Source organism: Neolamprologus brichardi, chromosome 1 (assembly GCF_056152115.1).
Source record: "Neolamprologus brichardi isolate AB-2024 chromosome 1, ASM5615211v1, whole genome shotgun sequence".
Classification (NCBI taxonomy): domain Eukaryota; kingdom Metazoa; phylum Chordata; class Actinopteri; order Cichliformes; family Cichlidae; genus Neolamprologus; species Neolamprologus brichardi.
In genome coordinates, this window is record NC_142104.1 from 32,507,387 (window position 1) to 32,526,158 (window position 18,772).

At 39.7% G+C, this 18,772-nt stretch overlaps 1 protein-coding gene across 1 annotated transcript in view; it reads right to left on the minus strand.

Annotated features, from left to right (window-relative positions):
• The window catches only part of prmt3 (protein arginine methyltransferase 3), a 57,385-nt gene that overhangs the window by 20,090 nt on the left and 18,523 nt on the right, over nucleotides 1-18,772 (minus strand). Inside the window, exons 11-12 of the mRNA XM_006793770.3 lie at nucleotides 11,514-11,592; nucleotides 3,587-3,774 (exon numbers count right to left, since the gene is read on the minus strand). Coding sequence (XP_006793833.2) covers nucleotides 3,587-3,774; nucleotides 11,514-11,592 — 267 coding nt within the window. The remainder of the gene's footprint in view (nucleotides 1-3,586; nucleotides 3,775-11,513; nucleotides 11,593-18,772) is intronic.

Here is an 18,772-nt window from a genome sequence, read left to right on the forward strand (position 1 = left end):
TTTTGTTGTTTAGTAATGCTTGTGTTCTCAGAATAAAAGGCTGCAAGGAAGGCTGTTTATTTGAAGTTGGCTAGGAGACAGGTTAGGAGCGTTTAGCTCCAAGAGCCTGGTTCCAACCAGCCTCCTTTGCTAGCAAGTAAAAACCAGTTAAAGCTGTTCGTCTTGCTTCCTTGCTTCGTTAACGGGAATAAGTTTCTAAACCAGCGGGGCCTGTGGAAGCGCAGACCCAACAAGTTGTACTGCTATAGTGGGGAAAATAATTATTTGGTCTTCTGCTGAATTTGTAAGTTTGCTCTCTCAAAAAGAAATGAGAGAGGCAGAATATCTTGGCTGCCACTTGGCAACTTGAAGTTTCAGTTCCTTCTCCAGATTTTCTACAGGACTGAGGTCTGGAGACTGGCTAGGCCACTCCATGGCCTGGATGTGCTTCTTCTTTAACCACACCTTTGTTGCCTTGGCAGTATGTTTTGGGTCATTGTCACACAGGAAGACCAATCTGCACTGTTTAGGCTGTGGAAAGGAGGTTCTCTTCCAAGACATGGTCCCATCTATTGGCAGTGAAGTAATCCTGTATCCTTAGCAGAAAAACAGCCCCATAACATAATGTTTCCACCTCCATGCTTGACTTTGGGGATAGTGTTCTTTGGGTCGTACATTTCTCTCCCTCTAAACTTAGCGGGTCAAGTTCATGCCAAAGAGCTTGATTTTGGTTTCCTGTGATCACAGCACTGTCTCACAAGCCTTCTATGACTAGATATTCACTGACAAACTTGAGACAGGCCTGTACATGTGCCTTCTTGAGCAGGAGGACCTTGCAGACGCTGCAAGATTACAATCCATTACAGTGTAGTGTGTTACTGATGGTGTAGTTGGTGTCTGTGGTCTCGACTGTCTTCAGATCATTAACAAATTTCTCTCGTGTAGTTCTGAGCTGATCCATCACCTTTCTCATCATCATCCTCATGCCATGAGGCAGGGAGACTGAAATTGTTTATATTTCTTCTATTTCCAAAAGGCTGCACCAATATTTGTCTAATCAAGCTTCTTGCTGATAGTCTTGTAGCCCATTCCAGCCTAGTGTAGCTCTACAACCTTGTCCCTGGCCCTTTGACAGCTCTGTGTTCTTGGCAATGGTGGTGGAGATGTTGGCATGGAAGAAACTGTTTCTGTGGACAGTGCTTTAAGCATACGAGTTGAGATCTGTAGTATCTGTAGTTAAGTGATTGATTGTAACCTTTGGGTACACAGCCAATCTGTGGAAGCCAGAATTCTGGCTGGGTAGTAACTTTCATGTAATGTGTTTTTTGATTTGTTTGTTTGTTTTTGTTGTTTGCAGTTTTCTCTCTCTCTCTCTATTAAAATTAAAGTATCATAAAAATTAGAGAGACTGTTAATTTCTTTGTAAATGAGCAAACTTACAAATTTAGCAGGGAATCGAATAATGATTTCCCCTACTGTATGTAGCAAACATTGCGCTTTTCTTAAGAAACAATTTGAAGTACCAAGGAGCAAAATTACTTCTTAAGCTATTTATGATTGGAAACAACTGCATAACATAAGGCAGGTTTAAAGTCATATACAAAGGGAGCAAATTAAACATTGCCCAGATTTAACATTGCTATCTCTTCTCACTGAGAGTAAAAAAAAACGTATCTGCTTAGCTGGAATATATAATTCCATGAAAGGGCTCTCAATTTTCCGGAGTAGCAGCCAGCTTTAATGGAATGTTATTGGATCGTATCAAAGGGAGGCAATAGATGAGAGTCCTTGTAATTTGGGCAGAGGGGCTGTCTATTTGTCACTGGAGGGGAGAAACTATCGATTAGAGGTTTCAAATTCCATTACATCAAGTTCTACCCTCATTCATCACATTCTGAGATGGGTGGAGGACACGGTACTTAGCAAACAGGCCAACTGGCAGAAAAAAACCCACGTATAAAAGGTATTAGAGAAAAGAGGAAAGAGCATTCCTTCTGAGATATATCCACAAAAGGTGTTCTTAGATATGAGACTCCTTGTGTCTTTATCTGCATATTTTCTGTATACCACTCTCCCACCAGCACAGCTAAAACTACTCTGTCCTCAGTGTGCTGAGAGTAATGAAGTTTCCTTAAGAAGAACTTAAACAAGGATTAGACAGATCAATCACCCAGCTCTACAGCATCACAACACACACACACGCACATACACACACAAACTATAAGGCCCTATCTCTCTATACAGCTAACTGCAGCTCTCGTTCTCTGTCGATGTTTTAACTGCCTGAGCCCTGAAGACTCTATTTCTCCCATTTGTGTGTACAGGTGTATTGCTGCAGAACATTTTTACTTGTTTGTGTCATCAAACGAAGATATATATCTGATCTCTGATCACTGCCAGTGTTGGGAAGGTTACTTTTAAAATGTATTCCACTACAGATTACAGAATGCATGCCCCAAAATGTATTCTGTAACGTATTCCGTTACGTTACTCAATGAGAGTAACGTATTCTGAATACTTTGGATTACTTAATATATTATCATGCTTTTTACAACTGCATGAATGTACTATTGCTGTGTGATTTATTACTGTTACTGAAGGTCCGCAGCTCCGAACCGTAGTAAAGGGACCTCTGGCTAATACGTCGGTTCCGTGTCGGGCTCGTAGCCGAAAAATAGAGACAGAGAGAGGCGTTGAAAGGCTGCTCCAACGGAACTTATTGTTTTTGGAGGAAAACACGAACACGGTGTACAGTCGAGTCTTAATAGCTTACTTACAACTGGGCTCGTCAGGCACTCTTCTTGGCTGCAGTGGTTATTATTGTTTCTGCTCAGTGACAGCTTGTACTTTTCCACTCACATTTTTCTCCCTCCTCACGCTCACAGACACATAACGGGTATGGCAGTCCATTCTCCCTGCAGCACGGACTACACTGTCATAAGGCTACATTCTTTAGGCCTATTAGCTTAGCACAACAACAACAACAACAACAAAAGCGCTCTCTCACCCAGGAAACACACAGTCGCAGAGAGAGCGCGTCACCATGGCAACCGTAACACTGCCGCCTGGAACAACAGAACGTAGCTGTCAAACAAAACCCAAACAGTGCTGACCCGCCACAATATGAAACAGGAAAATACCGCCGTGTAATCCATTTATTTCAACAAAGTAACTGTATTCTAAATACCACCTTTTTAAACGGTACCTGTAACGGAATACAGTTACTCATATTTTGTATTTTAAATACGTAACGGCGGTACATGTATTCCGTTACTCCCCAACGCTGATCAGTGCAACACAAATAAGGCAGAACAATAAAAAAGTCAAAGTTGTAAGCTTGATCAAAAATATCTGTGCAAAGTCAAATAAAGAGAAAAAATAGAATTTAACTTAAAGAAACAAAAGGTTTCTAGTAGTTATTTTGGTTGACAAGTCACGTTTAATTATCTGTGTGTCCAGCCAAAAACAACCCCAAATAAATACAGAGACAAGCCAACCATTCAGGTTGTATTGCCATTTTATTTGGTAAAGGACATTACTTTTACTTTTAAATATCAGCCTTGCCACTGGATTTGAAAAGGAGCTACACAGAAGGTTGAATGTTTACCTGTATGACTGTAGGTTCAGAGATGAGTGTGTCTGCTTTCAACACTTCCACCACAGCTTCTGGCACCACAGCCTTCTTCATGCATGTCATGTTAAAGCCATATACATCATCCCAGAATGCAATGCGGTCTTGATGCTTCTGTACATCACCCACAGCTGCCAGGCTGATGTTACAAAGGTCTGGGTACACTGTGAGGAAGCGAAACAAACAAATGAACAAAAATTAGTAAAACAGCATCACCACTGTTTGATCAGTAAGCCTCAACACTCACATCCAGCAGAGAAACTGCCAAATTTGGGCTAAAGTCAAATAGCCAAAAAACAAAACAAAAGACACTTAGGTTATATCTCTTTTCCATAACATGAATATTCCTTCAAATCCTTTCTTGACCTTGTAAAGATTGACAACAGTTGCTCATCCTTCAGCACATGCATACTTTCTCTTCCTGCCCACTTTGAGCTTTTTCATCGATCTGTTAATCTTTACTTTAAATCTTGCCTATATTTCAGCTTTCAGTCTCTTTGACTGATGTAATATTGCTTAAGGATGATGATAAAGGCACGCAATAGAGCAACACTAAAAATGAGGAGACAACTACGTCAAATAGAGTTCAAATAAAATATTCTTTCTCGCTTTTAGTTTTTTAATGTAGCTATTGATCTTTGTTTACTCATCTTACATACTGCTTTACAGAAGGCACAATCTCATAAATACTGAACTATGAATATTGTAATAGTGCAAGTTCTTTATAGGTTCATTCAAAATATACAACATACCATGATGTAATACTTTAAAATAGAAAACACAACAGCAATGTGTGAGGATCTTCCTGTGATGGGTGGTGCATCACTTGGGAAAACTTCAGCTCCTTTACTTTGGTAAGGGATGGTGCTGTGTACCCTATGAGGTGCAGCTGAATTGACCACTTGCACTTATAGTTGTGGGTGGAGTCAGCGGGATTGATAACATTTGGAATAAGAGAGCAAACAAATGGAAATTCCCCAGATTGTTATCATGGTTGCCACTTAGATCATTTTGAGTATTCCCACAACCAGTTCGTGAGTGGTTGCTGGAATGATGGCATTCACAAAGAGCAACACAGTGCTGGACTGAAAACCTCCTTGCAAATACTTTATTTGCAAGCAGATTGCTGTGGTTGCTCAAGAGTTTTTGTGGAAGATGAAGACTTGTCTGCAAGCACTCCTAAACTACTCTTTCACCAGTGGTGCAAGTATGAAAAGTATGATAACAACCAGAAATGGAGACCGTCTACCTTCAAAGTAAAAACTCTAAAAAGGTGTTGGCTACAGTAATACATGCAGCTTTTACTTTGAAGGCAGATGTTCTCCATTTCTGGTCTCAATTGAACTACTTCCAAGTTTTACTCCTGCTCGGCCAGTAGTTAACAAGTGTTTGTAGACAAGTCAGCATCTTCCAACTAAAATTGACTGCGGCACCCTGTCTGCTGATGCTACACCCTGTTTGCAGTCTATTTCAGTCACCTTTTTCGCTCACTATGTGTTTATACACCTCGCTGTATTCAGTTATTAGTTATTATTAATCTCTGGCTCTCTTCCATAGCATGTCTTTGCCCTGTCTTCCTCCCCTCACCCCCAACTGGTTCCAGCAGATGGGCTCCACTCCCTGAGCCTGGTTCTGCTGGACATTTCTTTCTGTTAAAGGGAAGTTTTTCCTTCCCACTGTCGCCTAAGCACTTGCTCATAGGAGTCTGTGGTGGGGCATGAACTGCGGTGCAGCTGCAGGGGAGACGGATGCACCTGAGCGACATTCGCAATCACGCCTCGCCGACATAAAGAGTCCGTACTGGGTCCCCATGTGGTAAAAAAAAACAAAAAAACAGGATAAATCCCCCAAAAGCATTTTAAACAGTGATATGCCCCTCCTCAGTTGGTAATGCATTTAAATTGAATTTAACTGTTGCTTTAATTTTCCGAACAATACAAAACACACTCCAGTAAAATAACAGCACCAAACATATGTATCGCTGTCCACAGTTTTGAAGGACACTGAATCTGTATCCTGAACACTTGGAAGGCTGCCCAGACAACAATGAGAGAATATTCTGGGATTTTATTTACTCCACTCAAAAGATCATTAATCACAACTAAAGGAGAGAGTGAAAAAATCTGCTCCCATAAATGTCTGTTCTCAGTGATGAGACATCCTTAACGTCAGCAAATTTAATAACTCACAAACTATTCAACAAATTTAATCAGAGAACGCCTTAAGATCCTGGGGGTGTGGAGTTTTGCATCAATTTCATGAAGCTCCTTTAATGACTGTATCCATCACATGTGCACAAAACATTGGCCTGATTACCACTTTGTCCTACTTTCATTCTTCACACTTTACTTTAATACTAAATGGCTCAAGACAAAGGGTGTGGACACACATCTAATTCCAAAACCATGGCTAGAAACGTTTCCCAAAAAAATGTAGAATTTAGTAGAAATTCACTCCCCTTTATCAGTTTGAAAGCATAAAAGAAGTCAAGTAATAATGCTTTATCTCCATTAAGTATCAGCACCCAAACTGCACTCACAGTTCTGTGCACAGAGTTCTCACAATAAATATCTTGTCAAGAAGTTAGCATTGTGCACTGGATAACTTCTGTCCACCAACATCTAAATATTACTGCTGTCCACCAAGAAACTGCATATGAAGCATGAGCAACCAAAAAGACTTGAGATTTGAGACACTCTCCTGACAGTCCAAGTTTTAATGAGCCAAGTTTCTCTACTGCACAAATTACTTTACAAAAGAAGAGGAAAAAAATAGTTAACTCATTTCCCCTTCAAGCAGACACAAAGACAAAAAAACACAACCAACAACTTCCTTCTGTCCATTATCCCTTTCATTACTTTAGGTGCTAATGAAAGCTCCACAGCATCAATAATAGTGTTACTCTGCCTGCACTTGCCTGCTCTCTCTCCCTCTCTCTCTCATTCAGCAGCAACACTGATAACTATGCTGTGTGATAAAGAATGAGGGAGAAAAAACTAAAATTGGTGTGATCCCAGACTACGACTGATTCAGTACTTGTGGAAAAGCAGATTGAGGATTGTTACAGAAACATATGAAATGGTAGCCTTTTGAGGCAATTTAAGATTGTGGTATGACCCCAAAACTTTAACTGACACAAAATAATTACTGATAAAAATAAGCACATTTTTTAAATTATTTTCCAATTTTTTACAATATCCTGCCACCTCATAGGAAAAAAACTCTTATAAGATGTATTATAATTATATAACACTGTCTATCAAATGAACTATCTGCATCACAAAATGAGCATTAAACATGAGTTAATGTCTTGTCATTGTATTTTCACATCTGAATAAATTTCTTTGGATGACTAATATGCTTGGTGATTAAGTTAGAGCTGAGATGCTTGAAGCCATTGCTGTTCCTACTGTGAAGCAACATTAGTCAACACTGAGGCCTAAGGCCTAAACTAGAGTTTAAAACACTCATGAGGATATAAAACTACTCCTGCTACTAGTAATGCAAGTATCAGCCCCTGTGCTAAAGACATCTATAACAAACAGCCAAAAAATAAACAATGTTTCGTACCTAACTAGAGACCACCTTGTGACTCAAGCCATGATGGACATACATTCTTACATCACAACCATCGTCATACTCTGGGGTTTGTTTTGATGTCAACTATATACCCGTAAAGAGTTTTTGGTACAGGATAGCTGTTCCACAGACAGACATATTAATGCCTGCCAAAGTACTCAAAGTCACCTTTGAGGTAATCCCTGCTACAGTAGGCATGTCCAGCACTAGACTTTGCCAAGGGGACACACACGCACAGACACACAAACACACGTCCTAGGACACAAACGTCACACTAACATTATCTTCATGTAGCTTATTTCTCCTCTGCAACAAAAACAAAGTGATTAAAAAAATTCATATGACGAACAATCACAGGAAAAAGAAACTCTTTGAGTTCTAAGGTTTTATATATCACAACATAATAAAAAATAATCTGGTTCTTAACATGTCTTAAAATCAGATAAATACGACTTCAGATGGACTGCAAAACATGAATCACATTACGTATTCTTTATTGGGACGACCGTGGCTCAGGGGGTTGGGAAGCGCAGGGGGTTGGGAAGCGCATCTGTAACCGCCGGTTCGTTCCCCGGGCTCTCTGTCCTGGTCGTTGTGTCCTTGGGCAAGACACTTTACCCTACCGCCTACTGGTGTTGGCCAGAGGGGCCGATGGCACGATATGGCAGCCTTGCTTCTGTCAGTCTGCCCCAGGGTAGCTGTGGCAACAACCGTAGCTTGCCTCCACCAGTGTGTGAATGAATAGTGGAATTGTAAAGCGCTTTGGGTGCCTTGAAAAGCGCTATAAAATCCAATCCATTTTTATTATTATAATTTCACAATTTCTATAGGAATCATTTCTATATGGAGAGGTGCCGCTAACCAAATGCACTTGATTAAGTGTGAGCAGCTCTTTGAAAGCAAACTTTTGGTGTTTTTCGGTTTGTACGTCTCAAGTATTCAACACAATGCTAAGGAGGAAAAATGTAGTGCAATGATCTTAGAGAAGCAAATGGGGCTATAAGGCCATTTACAAACAATTTCAAGTCCATCGTTTTATAGTGAGAAAGATTATTCACAACTGAAAAACATTCAAGATGTGTTCCTCTCTTGCCATGAGTGGACATCCCACCAAGGTCAAACAATTCTTAGAGAAACTTCTCTTCTCTCTGAAAACTACATGGTAGCACAGCTTAGGTTTGCATCTGAACAAACCACAAGATTTCAGGAACAAAGTCCTTTGAACAGACAAGATCGAAGTGACGATGTTTGGCCAAAATGCACAGCGCCACATTTGGGGAAAACCAAACACAGCATATCAACACAAACACCTCATACCACTGTCAAGCATGGTGGTGGAGGGGTAATGGTTTGGGCTTGTTTGCAGCCACAGGAGCTACGCATCAGTGACTAGACCATGAACTCCACTGTATACCAGTACTAGTGTTAAATGTGAAGCCATCTGTCAGACAGCTGAACTTGGATGAAACAGGGTAACCGCAACAATCACGCAATATCCTGTGCTGCTGTTCATCTCAGGATGTATCTCATTTTAGAACCTGTAATGACAATATTTTTTTTTTATTATGTCCTGATATGCAAAACCCTAGAATGAAGCAGCACTTGGAAAAGATGGAAAAAGGACAATATTTTGAGATTTTTTTAACATAAAAACAACATGAAACAAAATCAATTTATCAAGTACTTTATGTAATAAAGGAAAGGGTAAAGAATAAAATATTATAAGCAATGGATTGTTTAATTGTAATATACGTGTAATGTGACAAACCTGGCCTTGTTTTTCCTGTGAAGCATATCATAAACTTTTGCACAGAAGATATTTATAGATTTAAAATGATCACATTTGAATCATTGTTGCTGGCATATGTGTTTGTGTCTCACATGACCTTCGACCCACCAGGCTATAAAATGCGTGAATGGATAGTGACAGCTCAGTGATGGGTATCTCTTGGCTTCTCATTATTAGCTGAAGCCTGCCTGTGACCCTGTGAGTGTCACTATACCTAATGACTGTGCGCACACATTTTCACCAACACATAGGCACGTAAACATTGGACTTGTCACTTCATTTTACTCTGATTACTGAAGCGAGTTAGGGCCAGGTGAGGCGAGAGGTGCTGATTGGGCAGAATCTGGACTGATGGTCTGAGAGAAAGACTGAAAAAGAAATGAAGACTGAGAGATGAATGGGCAAAGGAGGGGGTATTGTGGAATAGCTGAAAAAGAAACGTGCCGGGGGGGGGGGGGGGGCGTCCCCAGATTCATGGCTTTGACATCTGCGTCCTTCTCGACTCACTGCTCGCAGCCCATTTCTCATGCCCCCTCCATGCCTACCCCCCCACCTCTCTCTCCTTCTCTCACCATCTCCCCCATTGGTCGGCTGTGAATGAGGGAGAGACGGTGTGGGAGGGAGCATGGGACAAAACAGATCCCTTTTCCCTGGACGCTGTGCTGCGCCAGGCAAGCAGGGACACATTTAAGGATGAAGGGGAGGTTAATGTAGTGGGGAGAATGAGAGAGCTGCTGTAACTCTCTTCTAATGTAGCTTAAACACACATACAGCAGCAGTGCTGCAGGGCTGGACTAATAACTCAGCTAAGACGTGCACACACACTGAAAATCTTAAAACAAACTCGAGAACAGAAGTTGATCAATTTAAGGTGACACAACAACTTTGCTATTGCCAAACACTGGTAGATTTGAACAACTTAAGGTACTGTCTAGCTGTACGTATACAGAATATTTGCTGTGTTTATTTGCACAAATACTGCCTTGGGGATGTTTACCACAGAGGGAAGGCTCCACTCATATTACTGTCACAGGTAACTAACTTCTTTTTAGTGTCTGGCACCCTGCATACCAAATTAGCCATTTATTAGCAATCTTCTGCTGACTTCATTTACAGTTTTCGGGTAAAGAACCGTTAACCCGGCTTGATAAAGGCAGAAAGCCGAGTAAATCATTAGCTCACAATCTTGTCCAGGTTGATCAGACTGTAGTTTATCAAATCAAACATATCTGAGAGAGCCAAAAATGAAAAAGCATGAATTACTTTTGTAACACAAAAATAATTACCATCATTTGTCCCTCCTAGCGTGTTTTATTATTCATTATTATTATATCTGAGCAATCAACTCCTAAAAACTCCTTTGGGAATAGTGAAGCCACAATGGGAGCAGGGAGGAACATGCTGCTGGAATTACTTTGTCAAAAGTAACATGCAATAACTTGATTGAGCTGTCTGTAGGTGAGTGTAGAAGATAATGAACTATGAGAAGTACATTTATGGGAAAACAAAAGTCACTTAATCACGCTGCTGTTACATGCAAGCAATCTAAATGAGGGTACCTCAGGTTAACTTTGGATTTTATATCCTGTTGATGACATTACAGACAGACACTCAAGTGCTCCACTGCTTTAAGTCCATGTTGCTGTCAGATGTTTTTCTTGTTTTTGAGTGTTTTCATTTGACATTCTGCAGTTCTGGTGGAGCGATGGTTCAGTAGAGGCAATGAGAGCAGCTTGTGCTATGACCATAAGAGTTGAAAGGCTCATGATGAACCATACGCTATCTTGACCTTTAAGCTTTGCTTCACGTACTTCAAACGTTCACTTGTCTGATTTCTCTCACTAAAAGATCTGTCTCTATACGCATTCTGGCTGTCCCTCTGTGTGTGTACATGTGTGTGCATGTGTGTGCATGTGAGACCTCGCTCTCATTTCCCCAAGAGCCACTAAAGGCACTGTGGTGGAACCGTTCTATAGCTCCCTCACATTTGGCACATGTCATTAAATTGGGACTTTGGCAGGGATGGGGTGACCTGAGAGAGAGGTCTTTCCATGTGTGTCAAGCTGTAGTTTCCATTATAAGGTCCAATCATTTTCACCCAAATATCCTAAAAACACCTAACCAAGTTGCTACTGAGGCAAAAATAGAAAGTTTAGAGGCCAAACTCTGCATCAATGTGTACCATCTGACATAAGTAAAAAATAGAAGGAAACCAATCCAAACAATCCCTGTTAATATAATAGCCACTGATGACTTCCATTAACTGGCTGACACAGATACGTCCACAGTAAAATTAAACTGGCCTGTGAATTCAATTGCATCCCTTTGGTCTCATTCTGAAACAGGAATTACAAAGTTACACACACACACACTCAGTTTTGAGTGATTAACACATTCGCATGCACTCCCATTTCTCTGAAGAACATTTCTCAATGTAATCCTATCATTAGCCTAACAACTGGCTGTGACGTAACCATCCTTTCTGCTGTCTTGATCTTGTAATGATGACTTAACACAACAGAAGATGTGACGTACCCGAGCCCCCGTCAGCCAAGTAGAGGTCTCTGGCATACAGGACAGAGTCCAACATGGATTCAAACAGCAAGAAGTAACCCTAGGAGGAGAGGAAATAAACATCACTATCCCGACATCTTAAAGTTAGAGTTAGGGGTTAATGAACAAAAAAAGAGGTTAGAACATGTTTCTCAAAGAGTTCAAGGCAGGGTTATTTTTTTTAATCTGACATGGCCATGACTGTGAATCAAGGGATATCTGCAACCCAGCATCCATGGATTTGACCTCGGGTTGACCTTGTGTTCTGCTCCAGTAGGTGGCACATTAACCGTGGTATTATTCCATTAATGCTGAAATAGATTTTTGTCCACATCTTGTTGGCTTCGACCTGAGCGGCAGATACTGCTGACAAATGGCCTTTTCCACCTACTGCCAGTCCAACCAAAGCATCAACCAATCAGAAAAGCCTGGCCACTTCGGTATGTTATTTTTCAGCATATGATTTGGGCGGGTTCAAACATATGGGGAGGTTACATCTCCATCTGGGATGTTGAGGCAGAGACAAATCATTACATGCACATCCTGTAACTGATGATCCACAGCAGTCTTTTCAAAGCTGTCAAAGCATTGACTGACTTTCTCAGGAATGAAGACGCCCATGACTGCTTTCAGATCTGTATTTTAAGCTCAACATTTTAAGGCTTACATGCCTGAGTTTGTCTTTTACCAAGTTCAGTTGTGCTGTGATTTAACTGATGGGCAGTTTAATATTTCAGAAATGGCTTGCTAGCACTATAGTGAAGAGTCCTCTACAAGCGAGACAGCTGATTAAATCTGTAGTGTGAACTCAATATGATGGAAAAACTTCTGGAAAAAACAGACTGATTTATGTTTAAGAATCCAGTATCTCTATATTACCTTCAGTGGAGGGAAAGAGGGACAAGGAGAGGTGAGGTCCAGGACAGAAGATAAAAAGTGAATGAGCGGTGTGTGTGTGTGTGGGTTGGTAGGCATGTATGATTAAGGACAAAACAGAGGGGAAGAAGACAGAGTGATACTGAGGAAATGCAGTGGCCAGCACAATAGCAACTCACTGAGATAAGAGCCTTATTATTCAAATAAAGACAATCTCTCGCTGGAGGGAGGAGAGGGGGGAAAAGACAAACAGGGAAACAGCTCTGATTTATAACTGGAACTCCAAAATCGTCACCATCTCTGTCATGGGCCGACGCTGATAATGATGACAGCGATGAAACAGATATAACCGTCACATCCTCCACAAGGAGATAAACAGAGAGATTGTTTCCCTTTATCAACACTACACCAGTCTCAAACCAAAGTCAGGCCTGCGGATCGCCTGTTTGCTGACTGTTGTGGTCCAGCCAATGTCCTTAGCTGCAGAGCGAGTCGTTTTTAAACCCCTTGCACAGAGCACACTAGTCTTATAATTTAGAGCCCAATTTCACGGGACACTGGTTCACTTGAAGGAAGGAGGACATAAGAGAGAGATGCCTGAAAGCAGTCACACCTTGTTTTTTTATCAACAATGCTCCAAAATTACTGACCCCCACACCAACACCACTGCCACACCGCCGGCCGCTTTGCATGTCCTTCCAACATCAACTACCACACCTCCCTAACTTATACATCTGCAATGTTAATGACCAAATAATAAAAAATACATGGAGACACTGGTCTATTTCAGTTCACACAGGACAATAAGGCTTCAGTATTTAGGTTTGCCTAACAAGAAAACTTTAAGCAACAAGAAGCCATCGGTGAACATGTGTTAAAAGTTATCCCGGGCTATTAGTGAGACAATAAAATTGTATTATGCAGCATACGATGGGCCTATAACAAGTTAAAAGCCAGTCAGTGAAGATTATTCACTGTAATCTTCACACTAACTTAGCGTTTACCTTCCCAGAGAAGTAACTACATGTCCCTGGTCCACTAAGTAAGGATAATGCCTCAGTTAAGTGACTTTTAATAGGCTGCAGCTTGCTCAAAAAGCTAATGCAATAGCTAGTAATCTTGCAGTAAATGCTGTTTCTCTTGTTTTCACAGCTCTAACAAACACTGTACAGAGTCAACCAACTCTGAAACATTCTCTCTTTCCTAGATTACAGTGGTAACAATTGGTCAGGATTTAATAGCTCCAAGAGCAACACGATTCGCCTCTGTTTGTGATGACAGAGCAGTGTATCCACACCAAGTACAAATGACGGCATTTCACTTCTTTCTGGAAATGCTTCACTCTAGGTGTAGGTGTAACATATTGTCTGTATAATTTGTAATGACATGACTTCCCTCACTTTACCTCCAACTGGTTGCAGCAAGTGGCTGCTGCTCCCTGAGCCTAGTTCTGTTGGAGGTTTCTTCCTATTAAAAGGGAGTTTTTCCTTCCCACTGTCACCAAGTGCTTGCTAATGGGAGGCCGTCTAATTATTGGGGGGGGGGGGGGGGTGTCTCTGTAATATTGTAGGGTCTTTACCTTACAATATAAAGCGTCTTGAGGTGACCGATGACCAAGACTTACAGAATGGTCTTAATTTTTTATTCAATAACCAAAAGCGAGTGACTGAGACCATAAACGTAGCAGAAAAGTGTTTACAGTGGTAAAGTCAGAAAGCTGTTTTCTCGTAGACTTCTATAGTACCCAAATTTGTTTTGTAACCACAGCTAATGCCATCTGGTGGCCTTCAGATTGAATACAGGCTTTAGACACTTCACATTTGGTTAGTTTTGTTGGGTTTTTTTGTATCTGGAAGCTACATCCATTATTTTACACACACAAATTAATGCTGCATTAGGTCTGTGTGACTGTGGTTAAAAAATTTAGGCAACTGCATTTCATACTTTTATACTAAGCACGCATGTTAATATGTATCACGACTGGAATCTATGCATGTTCTTTCCTATTCAGCTGCTTCTCATTTTCTTTCAGTTACCTCACGGTTTACATACCAGGCTGGAGACCATCTCTGTACTAAAAACAGATGAAATTGACATGATCTCAAAACAAGTTTTCTTTTACAGCCAAAGTTCTATTATCTTTATTTACAGCACATAAAATGAGTATTGAACACATCTCCAATTTTCTAAGTAAATATATTTTTTAAAAGTGCTACAAAAAGCCTTTGTTGGCAATGACAGCTTTAAAACACCTGGAGAAAGTAGTTGCATGCATTGCTCAGGTGTGATTTCTTCCACAGTCTTCAAATCCTGAAGGTTCTGTTTTCTATTGCTGGATTGGGGTTTTTTTTGGGGGGGTTTTGTTTGTTTTTTTTGCCTGTCCCGTTTTGCTCTTTTGTCGTTTATTGCTATTTTCTATGTATTGCTGTTTTCTATGTATCTGCTGCCTCTTGGTCTTCTTTTACGTTCTTTTAATGTAACCTTTCATTCTTACACTGATGACCTGCAGCTTTATGTTCCTCTAACCATTGGAAATTGTGCTGAAGCCTCTAAACTAGAACCTTGTCTATGTGCAATTAAGGGCTGGTTATCGGATAATTTCTTGCTCCTAAATACTGATAAGACAGAGTTGATGGTCATTGGACCACAAAAATTTCAGTACTTGTCCCAAAATTTCATCTTGAAAATTGATGACAATGTCATAAATTGCAGGGACAAGGTAAAAAAAAACTTGGGCGTGTGGTTCGACATGGTGCTCTCCTTCGAGTCTCATGTAAAAGAGATAACAAAGACCGGCTTTTATCATTTGAGGAACATAGCCAAAATAAGACAAGTTTTGTCAAGCGACAATACAGAGGTTCTTGTCCATGCATTTGTGTCTTCACGTATTGATTATTGTAATGCTCCGGGAAAGTTTTAGAGGTCTAAAGATTGTGCAAAATGCAGCTGCTCGCATTTTAACAAGAACTGGGAAATTTGAGCACATTACCCCTGTACTGAGAGCTCTTCATTGGCTATCTTGTCAGGTTCCAGCAGATTTTAAGGTCCTGCTGCTCACCTATAAGGCTTTAAATGGGTTGGCACCTTCATACCTCTCCGACCTTTTACACCTTTATGTTCCATCCCGTGCTCTACGATCTTAGGACTCTGGCCTTCTAAAGGTTCCTAGAGCCAGAAAAAGAGACAACTGGAGAGCATGCTTTTTCTTTTCGTGCCCCGTTTCTGTGGAACAACCTCCCTCAAGATATTAGGCAGGAATGCTCTGTGGAGGTTTTTAAAACTAAGTTGAAGTTGAACACATTTGTTCAACCTATCTTACATGTCTTAATTCTATGACTTCTAGTTTTTAAATTCTTATTGTTTTTAACTTGTATTGTGTTTTTTATTTGTATTGCTATGTATCGCTTTTATTTATTTATGTTTTTAGTTTCAAATAGCTGTACAGCACTTTGTTTGAAAGCACTTTTTAAATAAAGTTATTATTATTATTATTATTATTATTATTATTATTATTATTATTATTATTATCTGGTGATTGGCAGGGCCATTCTATCAGCTTTTTCTTTCTTTGAAAGCAACTGAGAGTTTCCTGGAATGTGTTTTTGGGATCAGTGTGTAGCTGAAAAGTCCACCCGTCTTTATCATCCTGGTAGATGGCAGCAATTTCTTTTCTTTTTTTTTATCAAGAATGTCTCTGTACACTTTTCCAATTATTCTTTCTTCAATTAAATGAAGCTTGCCAGTGCCGTATGCTGAAAAAGAGCCCCTCACCATTATGTTCCCACCTCCAACTAACATGGTGTGTATTACAGCATCCAAAGAGCATCCAATTTTGGTCTCATCTGACCAGACTATAGTCTCCCAGTATTTCACAGGTTTGTCTAAATGTTCTTCAGTAAACTTTAAATGTGCTTCAACGTGTTTTTTCTTTAGCAATCCAGTCTTCAGTCTTGTTTCTGTAGCTCTCCACAAGTGATCCTTGGCTCTTAGACAACTGTTCTGATTGTTCTTTCTACTCCTCTGTCTAAAATCGTGTGGGAGCACCTGGTCGTGGACGGTTCATGGTGAAATTATGTTCTTTCCACTTCCGGATGATAGTGGCAAAAGTGCTCACTGGAACCTTCAGTAGTTTTGAAATTCTTCTGTAACCAGTGTCATTAGTATGTTTTGCAACAATAAGGTTGTAAAGGTCATGAGAGACCTCGTGAGGTGTTTCTTATGTGACATCTTGGTAATGAGACACCTTTTTATAGGCCATCAGATGGGACTGAAACAGCTGATATTAATTTGCACTAAGTGGCAGGATTGCTTTCTAATTTCTGATAGATTTATGCTGGTGTTATGACTTTCCATGTCTTTTTGCACCCCCTTTCTTCATATGTTCAATACATTTTCCCTGGTTCATATTTCATCATTACACACAACTTAAATATAACCTAATTTATGGACATCTATGTTTTGATTTCTTTGCATTTGTAGATTGGATGGGTTGTTACCGACATCTGGTAAGAAGTTCATGTCAATGGCAACATTAGCAATATATTTACTTAGAAAATGGTATCATGTTCAGTACTTATTTTACCAGCTGTATACACTGTCCCTGACAAGTTGGTTAATCAATGCCAGTGAATAAGAATAGAGGGATGAGCCTGAGTTGTTTTGTTTTTTTAATAGTTCCATGAAAAGTAAACCAAGAAAGACTTTATCTGTCCCCTCTTCATTTTTTGAACTGCACTTTATATGTATTGACTTGTGTTAAGAAAAACAAGATTAAATCTCACCACTAGAGTGACTTACTAGCTTTTTTTTTATACCATTTCCACATATTGATCCACCTGTCTGAAGGGCTCAGTACCACAGACAGGCAAGCTAAGTGCGAGGAAACAGCTCCCTTGACTTCCTTTCAGACAGCCTGTTTGGATACTCGACACTATAGTCACTGTGCATTTCCATAAAAGAGACTAATGAAAACCTAATGAGAATGGGCCGGAGCAGCTTATACCCATTAACCAAATTAGCATATAAAACACAATCGCCCTAAGTGGAATAATACACACACATCTATATATATACATATCGACACACACACACACACACACACACATATATATAGATATATATATAGATACATAGATATATCTACATAAAGGAAAAAAATATGTATTTCTTTTTTCCTTTTTTTCCGTTTTACATCTGTCAAGAATAGATTAGATATTTAGATATTTCACTGGGTTATTATCTCTTAAGCATAAGTATTCTTTAGAAACTCTACAAAGAAAACTTTTGTAATTACTGTGTCTTCATGTATGTACTTGGTGAAGACATATTGAAAACTTTGTATCTAATAGCTACACATTTTATGCCTATCAACCCTTTGGAGATTGAGTTGCTTTCTGTTATTGCTAGCATGAGGAATTTTGGTACAAAATCTGCATCAGCAATTTACACTTTCCTCCGCTCCTCAGTACCTCCTCTCTCCTTCTGCACTCACAACACGTTTTCCTCAATTACTGCAGATCATCATCGCTTCCAGTCCCAGGAGGGCCAAGGCAAAATAAAGGAGATGGTGTGCATGAATGAATGCATGTGTGGGGGGATAGGTCCATGCTTCACTGAACACTCAAGGCAGCACCTCTACATCAATGAGCCTCTTCTGTACCATCCAGGATTGGATGACACTGAATTATCATCAACATATCACACACACAAATCCCTGTAATAGATTTTTAGGGTGTTAATGCTTGGCGAATGCAGTATAATTTCCATTTAAAGATATGCAAATGAGAGATAGAGATGGAAGATAGTGTATTTGCAGTGCAGGTACAAGGTTATTAGAGGCTGTATTAGAAATGAAATCAATTAGGTTTTTAGATGGCGGTAAGAGTTTCACACAACCAACTAAAACTGTTTTATTAAGTTTGCAAAATATTTTAAAGTTTAGTGTTTTTAATGTATAATACAAGACATACAATACAATACAATACTTTTAACTTCAGTTTTATCAGTTGCTATCAGCTGCTGAGAAGAGAATCTTTACCAAATCAGCAGTATTTTTTAATATAATATATTATTATTGTTATATAATATACTATAATATAATCTATAATGTCAGATGTAATGAAAAAAACATTAACATTACTCTAAGATTGTTTCAGGTTGGAATAACTACAAATAAGCAAAACCAGTGTGTGTATCTGAAACAATCTTAGAAATCATGTAAATCTTGTTTTTGCATTACATCAGACGACTTAAAACAGCATCACACACTTTCCCAGGTATTGTTATCGAGTTTGAAACTCTATTATCGTGACCCTACTGAGGACATAATTTACAGTAAAGAAAACTAGTTGGCATGTTTTTGCAGC